This window comes from Sinocyclocheilus grahami, unplaced genomic scaffold (assembly GCF_001515645.1).
Source record: "Sinocyclocheilus grahami isolate Dianchi unplaced genomic scaffold, SAMN03320097.WGS_v1.1 scaffold61.1, whole genome shotgun sequence".
NCBI classification, from domain to species: Eukaryota; Metazoa; Chordata; class Actinopteri; order Cypriniformes; family Cyprinidae; genus Sinocyclocheilus; species Sinocyclocheilus grahami.
Genome location: NW_015505240.1, coordinates 3,379,609 through 3,391,800, shown reverse-complemented (window position 1 = coordinate 3,391,800; position 12,192 = coordinate 3,379,609). Strand labels below are relative to the sequence as shown.

The 12,192-nt window shown below is 35.9% G+C and overlaps 1 protein-coding gene across 2 annotated transcripts in view; it reads left to right on the top strand.

The window, feature by feature from the left end:
* The first annotated feature begins 3,499 nt into the window (after positions 1 to 3,499).
* Positions 3,500 to 12,192, top strand: part of LOC107584582 (noelin) — a 14,355-nt gene continuing 5,662 nt past the window's right edge. The window contains exons 1-3 of one of the 2 annotated variants that reach the window (XM_016271285.1): positions 3,500 to 3,651; positions 6,753 to 6,972; positions 8,505 to 8,611. In XM_016271285.1, the coding sequence (XP_016126771.1) occupies positions 3,505 to 3,651; positions 6,753 to 6,972; positions 8,505 to 8,611 (474 nt within the window). In that variant the 5' untranslated portion in view covers positions 3,500 to 3,504. Of the gene's footprint in view, positions 3,652 to 4,163; positions 4,352 to 6,752; positions 6,973 to 8,504; positions 8,612 to 12,192 lie in introns of those variants that run through there. The other variant, XR_001609155.1, reaches the window with a different exon arrangement.

The window sequence follows — 12,192 nt, the reverse complement described above, 5'->3', positions numbered from 1 at the left end:
TACGGTTTTGCTGCTCTCACGTTGATGAAAGTAAAATTGATCGCTGTTGATTTAGAGAACGCAGTCATAAAACATTCATATCAGACGTTTACTGCACATCTTATTTCAGAATTAATAGCAATATGCACCTGACTCAACATATAAGTGCTTTTGTAAAACTAATCCATGTGTTTGTACAGAACATTCAGATTAATATGGAAGCCCGTTTCCGCCACTGAATAAAAAAACAAAAAAAGGTAATAGTGACTTTTCTGACCTCGCAATTGTGAGTTTACATTTCACAATTTTTTTCTCAGAATTGCATGATATAAACTTGCAATTCTGAAATTTTTTTCTCAGAATTGTGAGATAAAACTCACAATTGCGAGTTATAAACTCAGAATTGCAAGAACTTGCAGTTGCGAGAAATAAAGTCAGAACTGCGAAACATAAACTTGCAATTGTTATACAGTTATAAAGTCCAATTCTGAGAAAAAATATTATTTTCTTACAATTGTAAGTTTATATCTAATAATTGTGACTTTATCACTCGTAATTGCATGTTATAGAGTCAGAATTGTGAGATAACAATTTGCAATCGCCTTTTTATTCAGTGGCGGAAACAGGCTTCCATAGATTAAAGAAACAAAAAAATTATGTATTTACCTTCATGTCGTTCCAAACCCATATGACTGACTTTCTTCTGTTGAACACAAAAAAAGATGTTTAGCAGAATGTTCATGCTGCTCATTTCCAATGAAATTGAATGTCAATGGATGCTATCAAGCTTCAAAAATGACAAAAAATAATAACATGAGGGTGAGTACATGATGACAATGGTTAACAATCCCTTTAACGTTTTGCTTTAACATTGGCTGAGGTTGAATGTTGATTAGTTGATCAGTTTGCAGTTTAATTGACCAAAATCCTGAAAATGTCAATTTTTTGTCTTAACTCCATGAAACAACTCACATCTTTTCTTTTCCTATTCTAGTGTTAATGTGTGTAGAGAAATAGCTTATAAACTCCATTAAGTTCCTGGTGTTGCATGACTTAATCAGCATAGATGTTTGGCATTAAGTTCGATTGTTTGATTCATTAGCCAAAAACTGCTTTATGGAAAAGTATTATTTATCACAGCTTTTTAATTAGAAAATTGTCAGCTTTTATCAAAAGCCAGAAAGAAATCTAGGTTTGAAAGAACTATTTAATTAACATGGTCAAGTTCAGAGAGTTTAGCGAGAACTAACAAGACCAAATCTTACATCAAAAAAGAAAACCCTCCCAAGGGCACTAATTTGTAGATAAGTGTCTATTTGCCGGTTACAAGTCCGAGGCCGTGATTCAAGGTCAGCCCAACATTGAGAGCGTTATAACAGTCTCCGCTGCATTATTTTTATGCAAAACATCATCCTACCATGTGCGCTGATATTTTACTTATTAATCTCTGAAATAAAAACAAGCCAATGTGATTCAAGTTGCATTGTTCATTGGCACACACGCTGAGAGATCTCAAGGCCAAAGAAATTCGAGCCCTGGGTGATTTGTGCTGAAGTGACCTTCTATTTCTATGGCTCTATCTTTCATTCATTCCATCTCTCTTTTATGTCTCTCTCCATCTACTCACACACGAAAATACAACCATAGTGCAGGATGGTAATCATGTTACCTATAGGGATGACATGTCAAGAAGATATTTAAAGGGACAGTTTACCCAGAAATTAAAAGATGTGTTTCTTCATCAGAACAGATTTGGAGAAATTCAGCATTACATCACTTGCTCACCAATGGATCCTCTGCAGTGAATGGGTGCCGTCAGAATGAGTGTCCAAACAGCTGATAAAAACATCACAATAATACACACCAATCCAGTCCATCAATTAATGTATTTTAACAGCACCCATTCACTGCAGAGGATCCATTGGTGAGCAAATGATGTAATGCTAAAGATCTCCATATCTGTGCTGCTGAAGAAACAAACTCATCTACATCTTGGCCTGAGGGTAAATTTCCAGCAAATTCTTATTTTTGGGTGAACTATTTCTTTACAAAAGTAGTTATTTCAACTTGTACATTACATTTCAAGTCACACCATAGCTTTATGAGAGGAACAGCCTGAAATTTCAGTCTAAAAATTTCAAACTTGACTAACAGCCATGATCGCCATTCACTTTCTTTTTAAGGAAAAGAACACCTTGGACATTCTGTTATAAATAACTGCTTTTGTGTTCTGCGGGAAACCATACAGGAAATCATACAGGTTTCTAAAGACATGAGAATGAGTAAATGATGGCAGAACTAGTCCTTCAAGGCCAGTACAGAAAGATTGAATCATTGTGGATCCACAAGCAAACCAAAAAGTGTGTGTGTGTGTGTGTGTGTGTGTGTGTGTGTGTGTGTGTGTGTGTGTGTGTATGTAATAGACAGTGACAGGCCCGGAAAGAATATCTGCCCTAGATTCAGTGTTTTAGATGTTTTCTGTGTGATGTTTTATTAAAGTGAGGTTGGATATGCTGACAGAGACAAAATTGGATGCCCGACACTCCCTGAATCTCTCTCAGCCTGTGTTTCTCTCTCGCTCAAAGGTCAGTCTACCTTAAGTGCCGTACCTTTGACATATTCATATTTGATTCCAAAATAGCAGTTTATTTTGGATTTATAATCTGGTTCATTTATTAAACAACCAAGAAGGTTCTGTTCTTTAAATTCAGGTTATATTTTAAGGGGAAAAACAAATAAGTATGGATTTTAAACATGTATATATATATATGCTACATTTCTATTGGGGCATACTGTCACATACAATCTATATTTTTGTTATTTTATATCAAACAAAAAATATTCTCAAATCAGTTTTAAAAAGGAGGTTCCCATTGTGTCAACTTACCCCATGTAGTTTCACAAAATGCCCGAGTGCAGGGGACAAAGTTAAACGTACAAACTGAACTGTATCTATTTTTCCATGGGCAATAACAGTATAATTATTAAAAAACTTTGATGTAGCCGGAACTTACACAAAAAATATCTTCAAAAAAAAAACAACAATCACAAACCTACCCTTAGAAATATTCACCGTTGTAAGAAGCGCGACACATAGTCCCAGTTTTCCCCAGGTTATTTATATAATGTGGTTATTTTTGGTATTACGATTCATGCACATCTAACTATGACGTGTTTTGCACCTCTACCTGTGTCACGACTACTCGCTGTCATGTCTAGGTCTGTGATTAATAGGTGTTAAACAAGTGATTTATGAGACTACACAACTGTAATTGCATCACAGTACCGCCGATCACAACACGGGGGCGCTCGAGTCGTTCTAATGCAAACTGAATGAATGCACTTACGGCACTGGATGTCATGTGTAATTATAAAAATTATATATATATATATATATATATATATATGCCTAATCACATATGTGAGTTTTCCAATTTGCAAATAATAATAATAGTAATTTTATGAAATGTGTTTATTTACAAAACATATTAAATATCTGGTACCTGTGTGTTTTAGGTGCAAAACATGACACAATCAATCCAAGTATTGGACCAGCGGACACAGAGGGACCTGCAGTACGTGGTGAAGATGGAAGATCAACTCCGTGGCCTGGAGACCAAATTCAGACAGGTGGAGGAGAACCACAAACAAAACATCGCCAAGCAATACAAGGTAAACACACAATTAAATGCAAGCAGTGCATATTTCACATGAAAGCACACATCGCTCCACACTTTCATACACGAGCAAACTGCAGATTGCATGCACACTTGTGTGCTTGTGTGATTTTTGTGAAATGTGCAGACCTGTCTGATTCGATCCAAACAATTAGTCAACTTTTGGTCAAATGCAATATTTGCATTGTTGTGCAAAAATATAAACATTTATTTTTACACTTGCGACCAGAAAAATACAAAATTAAATATGATTGTATTATTATAATAAGATATAATAAAAAAGCAAAAAAATAAAGGATCTGCACAGTTCAGTTTTTCTATAATATAACAGTCAAAACATCCCATGAACCACACTATACTACCTGACACATGCATGAAATATAATTTTTGTTTGCACTTTGTAACACAAGTGGGAGTGTGCGAGTACATGAGATGTGCGTGTGTGACTGTGTTAGCTAGGTTAGCGAGTTAGCTCCCTGTGCTGAGTGTGTTGTTTCTTGCTTGCAGGGCTAACTATAAAGACATGATAGGAGAGCCAGAGGCCAGAAGAGGCAGGTCTAACCCACGATTGGCTGAAGTGGGCGCCAATCATGCTGTTTATGTCACGATTCTCATATTCTATTCGACATTAGCTGTAAGAAACACTCCTCCCCCCTCCCTTATCCAACCACCAATCAGATCTCCTCATGCATGCTCCTCTAAAGAATTGTTACGTTTTATTTATATGATCTACATTTTCTAGTTTCATTGCTATATTGCTATTATTACTACTACTACTACCATTATTATTCTCATCTTTGCTGGTATTGCTTAAGTTATTATTATTACTCTTATTATTTGTCACTATGAGTCTTTGGTTTTTGAAGTAATATGCGTTTTTGAAGTAAAGAATTTAATCTTAACATCACATTGTTGTATGTGAGTTGTAATTTCAGCATGTGTCCCTTTCTGCTGTTGCATTCTAAACGACAACTAATAAAGTCTTTTCCCAATTGTTTACCGTGTTCAGAGCGCTTGATTTCGTCGATAAATGTTTGTAGATATATCATTTCTATACGGATACGAGTAGTTTTACTGCAGCTTGGCCTCTGGTCTCTCACTGGCTCTACAAGCACACACACACAAACATAGACTCTTAAAAATAAACGTTTTTAATGGTTTATTGAAGCACTTCAGCAAAGAATCCTCTTCTTAAAAAACATTTCTCAGGGTTCTTGAGGTGCTATATTAAAATGTAAGTTTGTATAACAAAAGAAGTTCTTAAATATTGGCATCATTTGTTGTTAAAGTGGATTTTTAAGCATCTGTACATAAGTATGTGGACACCTTTTAGTTAAAGGATTTTCATCTACAATATCACTTGATGCATAAAAATCAAGACTACAACCAATATAGTCTCTTCGCCTTTTGAAAAAGTAGTACACTTCTGGCATACTTTTATAAAGAGCATGTATTATGGAAATAATACACTTTAGAAAATACTTAAGTACAAAGTGAATGTAATGTTTTTAGACATGTAATGTTTAGAGTAATTGCAATAATTTAATACTTTACGTGTGCTTTAGTATGTTTGTCAACAGATTGAAATCAGCATATTTCTTTAAAGCACAACAAAAGATTATTAAAACATAATGCCTTAAAATGTTCTTTGAAACTTTTAATTTGACATTATAAGAGTATAAGTACAGTTTTTAAAAATATAAACTAAGTAAAAATGTAAACTATAAGTGTACCTTCCATACAATTAATTTAAATAAACACAAAAAGCACATTTCTTTTTCACAAGGGCAAACAAGATTTTGTAGCAGAGTGGGGCCTTTTTTTTTTTCTCTACCGAGGTTCAGAAATATGATTTATCAAGCCGTCTGGTGGGGAAAAACCAGACAGACCTGCACAATATGATAACGTTGTTTATTATAAGTTTTGTCATCTGCCACTTTAAATGCTCTAGCTCTTTAAAGTCAGGTGAATTCTGATTGGTTGTCAATGTTTTTTATCATCCATCAGCTAGAAAAAATCATTCTGAAAGTGATTCCAACGACATAGTTCCTTTGTGCCATTATTATTATCAATGTGGTGTGCCTCTGCCATTCTTTTAAAACTAGAACAATATCTTTATCGTCATAGTTTTATCCTTGGTGTGAAGGGGTCTTAAAGGGATAGTTCACCCAAAAATGAAAATTCTGTCATTAATTACTCACCCTCATGTTGTTCCAAACCCGTAAGACCTCCGTTCATCTTCGGAACACAAATTAAGATATTTTTGATGCATTCTGACAGCTCTCTGACCCTCCCATAGACAGCAAGGGTACTACCACGATCAACGTTCAGAAACGTAGCAAGGAGATCGGTAAAATAATCCATGTGACATCAGGGGTTCAACCGTAATATTACGAAGCTACAAGAATACTTTTTGTGCGCAAAAGAAAAAAAAATAATGTGGTGCAGCTGACACAGAACAACATATGCTGTTTGCGTTCAGTGGATACTCTCCAAAATGGCGCTAGGGTGACACGGAGGAGACGAATTGTTGAATAAAGTCTTTTTTTTTCTTTGCGCACAAAAAGTATTCTCGTAGCTTCGTAATATTACGGTTGAGCCCCTGATGTCATATGGATTATTTTACCGATTGCTAAGGTTCTGGACGTTGATCGTGGTAGTACCCTTGCGGTCTATGGGAGGGTCAGAGAGCTGTCAGATTCCATCAAAAATATCTTAATTTGTGTTCCGAAGATGAACGGAGGTCTTACGGGTTTGGAACAACATGAGGGTGAGTAATTAATTACAGAATTTTCATTTTTGGGTGAACTATCCCTTTAACTCGTTGTAAATGTCAGTGGTTCTAAACTTAAAAGTACATTGGTATGGTTTAGATGTCCACATACTTTGAGGCAGATATGGTTTTGATATGGGTAAAACCCATTGAAACGTTTATTTTAAGAGTGCCGACATGAACAAACACACATTATTAATGTATACACAACAGTATTCAACACCTAAGATTGTTCAAATCGGCGTAGGTAGCAAGGGTTCAGACAGGTTTCAGAACGTACAGTAAGCAAGACTTTCCAATGCTCCCACGTTACATATTTGCAGGCCATAAAGGCAAAAATGGCAGAGCTGCGTCCGCTGATCCCCGTACTGGAGGAGTACAAAGCAGACGCGCGGCTGGTTCAGCAGTTTAAGGAGGAGGTGCAGAACTTGACGTCCAGCCTCGGTCTCCTCCAGCAGGAGATGGGAGCCTACGACTACGATGACCTGCACTCCCGTGTGGTTAGTCTAGAGGAGCGGCTACGCGCGTGCATGCAGAAGCTCGGTAAGACGCACACAGAGTCAACAAATACTTGTTTACTCCAAACAGGATACTGGATCAGCATTGTTTACTGGTCCTGGAATTCCAGGTACAGTACAAATTAAGCTCAATTCGTGGCACATGTTGATCACCACAAAAAATGATGACACTTTTAATGAAAGTGAATGGAGCCAATCTGCAAAAGTTAAAATACTCACTGTTTCAATATTACAGCCACATGATGTAAACTATATGCGTTTACATCATTTTTTTGTGTGTAAAGAACAATTTTACAACTTGTTGGCATGACAACAAACACAAATATTACGACATGAAATGCTTTTTTGACTCTCCGCACATAGAAAAAAATGAACATGAGAATAACAGAAAAAAGTATGAATAGAAATTACATAAATTAACATATTTCAGAAATTACAACACATTGTAAAAAAATAAAGTCTAAAAACTGTAACACGATCACTCAAACAGAATTTTAACAGAAGTGTTTTTATAAAGTTATAATCTTAGTGTAAATCCTCCAGAAATTGGCCCAATTCAATTCTATTGTAAGTGCGTCGCTGTAACCTCCATTTCTGCTTTTTTAAAAGCAAATTATTTAAAATTATTTTTGTGGCAATCAACACTATGCCATATGTTTGTACTAAAATAAAAAAAGAAATGGCTAGTAACAGTAGTAGTTCTAGTAGTTATAATTAGTTCTAATCTAGTAGTTATTTTTTTACAGGGCATATATTGACAATAATAAATCAGTAATCATGTACATTGTGTGAGAGGGTTGTGCATTTTTCTGCGGGTGCGTGTCTGTGGTGTCTGCAATATTAGAGAATCAGGGCTTTAGTCTAAAGATAGTAGCGTAATAATTTAGTTCTGTATCTCCCTCCAGACAACAGATTACAGCTCAGTGTGTTAATCTCAAGCATGTGTGTGTGTGTTGAATGGCACACACACACACGCACATCACGGTTATTACTCACGATCACCACAGGACGTCAAAAACATAATTTTTTATATTTATCTTACGATTGATCTGTATATTATATTCCGTCACACACATGAAAAACTGTATTCCTATATTATCAATGAAGACTTTTTCTCTCTATCTTCGCCATGAAAGCTCATAATGAAGCTCAGTTGTGAGAGCCAGAACTCTTGCTTGTTTGTAGGTGACCAAATACTTATTTTACCGAGGAATTTACCAATTAATTCTTTAAAAATCCTACAATGTGATTTTCTGGATTTTTTTTTCTCATTTTGTCTCTCATAGTTGAGGTATACCTATGATGAAAATTACAGGCCTCTCTCATCTTTTTAAGTGGGAGAACTTGCACAATTGGTGGCTGACTAAATACTTTTTTTCCCCACTGTATAAGATTACCACAGTAATTATGACTGAAACAGACTCATCATAACATTACAGCATTAAATCTCTAAACTCATTAAACTTGTGTGACAATAAGCTTCTCGTAAGAAAGTTTGTGTGTGTGTGCGCAATTATATATGTGTGTAGCTAAATATGTGTGTTGTGTGTCCTACAGCGTGTGGTAAGCTGACTGGCATTAGTGATGCAATCACTATTAAAACATCCGGGTCTCGGTTCGGATCCTGGATGACGGACCCTCTCGCTCCTGAAGGAGACACAAGGGTGAGTGTAAACGCACAAACATACATATTTCCAATTTTAGACATATATAAATGCAATAAGACATGCGATATCATTCAAAAGATGGGGTTAGTAAGATATGTTTTTAAAAGAAGTCTCTTTTGCTCACAAAAGGTGCATTTATTTGATCAAAAATAACAGTAATATTGTGAAATATTATTACAATTTAAAAGAACTGTTTTTATTTAAATACATTTTAAAATGCAGTTTATTTCTGATGCAAAGCTGATTTTTCAGCATCATTACTTCAGTCATCAGTGTCACATGATCCTTCAGAAATCATTTTAATATGCTGATTTACTACTTAAGAAACATTTCTTATAAATGTTGAAAACAGTTGTGCTGCTTAATATTTTTGTGGAAACCTTTTTTTAGGATTCTTTGATGAATAGAAAGCTCAAAAGAACAGCATTTATATAAAAAAGAAATCTTTTGTAACATTACAAATGTTTTGACTGACACTTTTGATCAATTTAATGTGTCCTTGCATTTTTGCATTTCTTAGTATTTGTGTATAATCTAGGGTTGGGCCGATAGACGATGCCATTGTCCATCGCCGATGGCTGATAGATCCCCCCCCCCCATTCCCCATTCCCCCCACATCCCAATACCGTGTTCGGAAAGAAAATGACGTGTAGGCGGAACCCCTGAAGGGAATAAATATGAGATGGGAGGAAAATATATATTTTAATATTTTTCCTCCCAGTTATATAATTATACTACATATTTTGGCATCAGGGAGCCGCTATTATATCTGGCATTGAAACAGGCATCGTGCTTTTGAATGCACGATCGCTTTTAGTTTCACTTTCACTTTTGAGATTCACGATCGCACTATGGTAGTACTTGCCACATATTTTATGTTTGTCAGTGGTACTGAGAATCTCCAAATCATTCACCATCGTCCTCAGTCATCTCTCCTTATTCAGTTTATGTGGTATGTGAAATTTTATGTACTGTAATGTAACAGGCAACCGTTACACCGTGTCTACACCGGACACAACAGTTGTCGTGTTGCGCCGCATCAGCTAAAGTCTGTCTACACTGGACAAGACAAAGCGAGCGTTGAAAATCATTTGAAATTTGTGTCAATTAGAACACGGCAGCAGTTTACTGCTGGGGATTTGTGGTGTCGCGCCGCATCCAGTGTAGACAGCATCACTGATTATAATGAGTTCTATAGACTGATCTATATATAATAAATCTCTATTATAGATAAGTGGTTCTATAGTATTTTGTCGCGCTGCTCGCGTCCGGTGTAGAAACGGTGTTAGGAATCCTGTTTTCCCTTATAAGGATTCATGCTTCGGGCACAACCCTCCCTCCATCATCGTCCATCGCGATGTTTCACTGTAGACATCGTCCGATGCCAATTTTGTAGACATCTCCCAACCCTAGTATAATGGTAACTTCCTTCTGTAAGACAAACAGGATTCATTTCAGAGATTCATTAACATGCAGATAGTGGAGGATATCTGGTTATTTTATGCCGGCAGTAAAAACCCACAAGCACATAGCTGCCGGCAACCACTTTATAACAATGTTGCTTTATAACCATAAAGAAAAAACAAACCTCATGGCTGAGCCGTCATACACAAATGCAAATATACATGCTTGAGGAAAACCCACGTCCTACTGTTTATTGACATTGTACACAGAGAAGAGTTAAAACACACAATGAAGTTCTTTGCCCTCATGCCATTTCAGCTAAAATCACATGATCACTGTGCAGTAGATTGGCTCATTCAGATGATTTGTCTTACTGTACAACAAAAAAATTCTTTTTTTGAGTTATGACTTATAAATGTTCCCAGGATTCAAAGCGCTGAATTTTATTCTTCTTTGATGCTTCTTATTCTTTACTTTTACACCGTTTTATCATTTCAACATTTACAAACAGTTTGTGAATCACTTGGAATAAAAGAATAAAAAAGAACTAGTTTGAAACAACCATTCGTTGCACACCTTTACATTGTTTATCACTACAACAACATTTATGAACAGTTTGTGAACAGTGTTGGGGTATCACATTACAAGTAACAGGAGTTGCATAATCAGATTACTTTTTTCAAGTAACGCATTACTTTTAAATTTACAAGAAAGTATCTGATATACTTTTTCAAATAAGTAATGCAAACTCCTTAAAACTTACTGAAATCTCTCCTGTCCAAATGTTGGAAGAAATTTGGAGTGAGGTGCAGAGGCCCTTCCTTCAGCCTGAGGTGTATTAATTTCACTTTTTGTGTCAAAGGGCCTTTACAGTTGCCAAAAATATAACTTTTGTGATTTTTGTTATTAAAATGTAATAAGCAAGTCCAGTTCAGGTGACAAAAAGTAACGCAAAAGTAACGTAATGCATTACTTTCCATAAAAAGTAACTAAGTATCACAATTAGTTACTTTTTGGAGAAATGCAATATTGTAATGCATTACTTTTAAAAGTAACTTTCCCCAACACAGTTTGTGAATCACTTGGAATGAAATTATTTTTTAAACACCAGCTTGTAATAACCATTTGTTTGCGAGTTTACTTTTACACTGTTTATCATTCAAACAACATTTATAAACAGTTTATGAATAACTTGGAAAAACAAACCAGTTCAAAACAAAAATTTGTTTGCGAGTTGGACATCCGTGGAGTTGAAGCCAGGTCACTAACTCTCACAGCGGAACGAGGGGAAAATAAGCAAGGCCAAATCATTTTCCACTCGTCCAGATGTGAAGTGCTCCAGCGGGGCTCGTAATGGGGGCCGCCGAGGGGCTTGTGATAACGGGTGGAGGTTAAGACACAGCAGACTGGGGAGGATGAATAAGGGCAGCTGGAAATGAGTGTGAGATGTTCCTGATGGCCTGTGTGTATAAGCCGATTCTTAGCCTAATCGTTTCTCAGACATTTGTGAGAGTGTGAAGAGGGTTTTGGTGATGTTGGATGGATGTTGTTGGATTTATCTGTCAGCTTGCACAAAATTGTGGTTAAAGATCTGGGCGGGTTACCAAACGTTATAGTATCGAACCAACATGGGTTGATCTATGAGCCATCAGCATTGCACCCGTGGCCAGGATTTTAACCTCAGTTTGCAAGCGACTGTTCCTGTAATAAATGTCCTGCACGCGGCTTTGCATTACAGTGTGGCTAAATGACAAATTGGCAATTAACAGTTGGCATCCCAGAGATTGTGAGAAGTTTCCCAGCAAGCAGCTTTCCAGTTCTCAACTGATGAGAACAAAACTTGAAGTGAATTGAGCTGAATAATGACACTATGAACTGAATCGATACTATATATATATATTGGTACACTGAAAAAAAAAAATGGTGGTGAAACTAATTGCTAGTCAATTTAACAAACAATTACAAAGAAATGGCAAAATTCTGATGTGTTACGTTGAATTAAACATGAAATTCTGAAGTTGATAGACTGAAATTGTATTTTCTTGTAAAATGAAGTCCAATAATCTTACAATAAAAAAAAAAAAATCAATGTTCACCAACCACCAATTTTAGTGTACAGCAGACTGGAAAATATAAAAGAACAACAAATACTCTAATACAAAAAAATAATAATA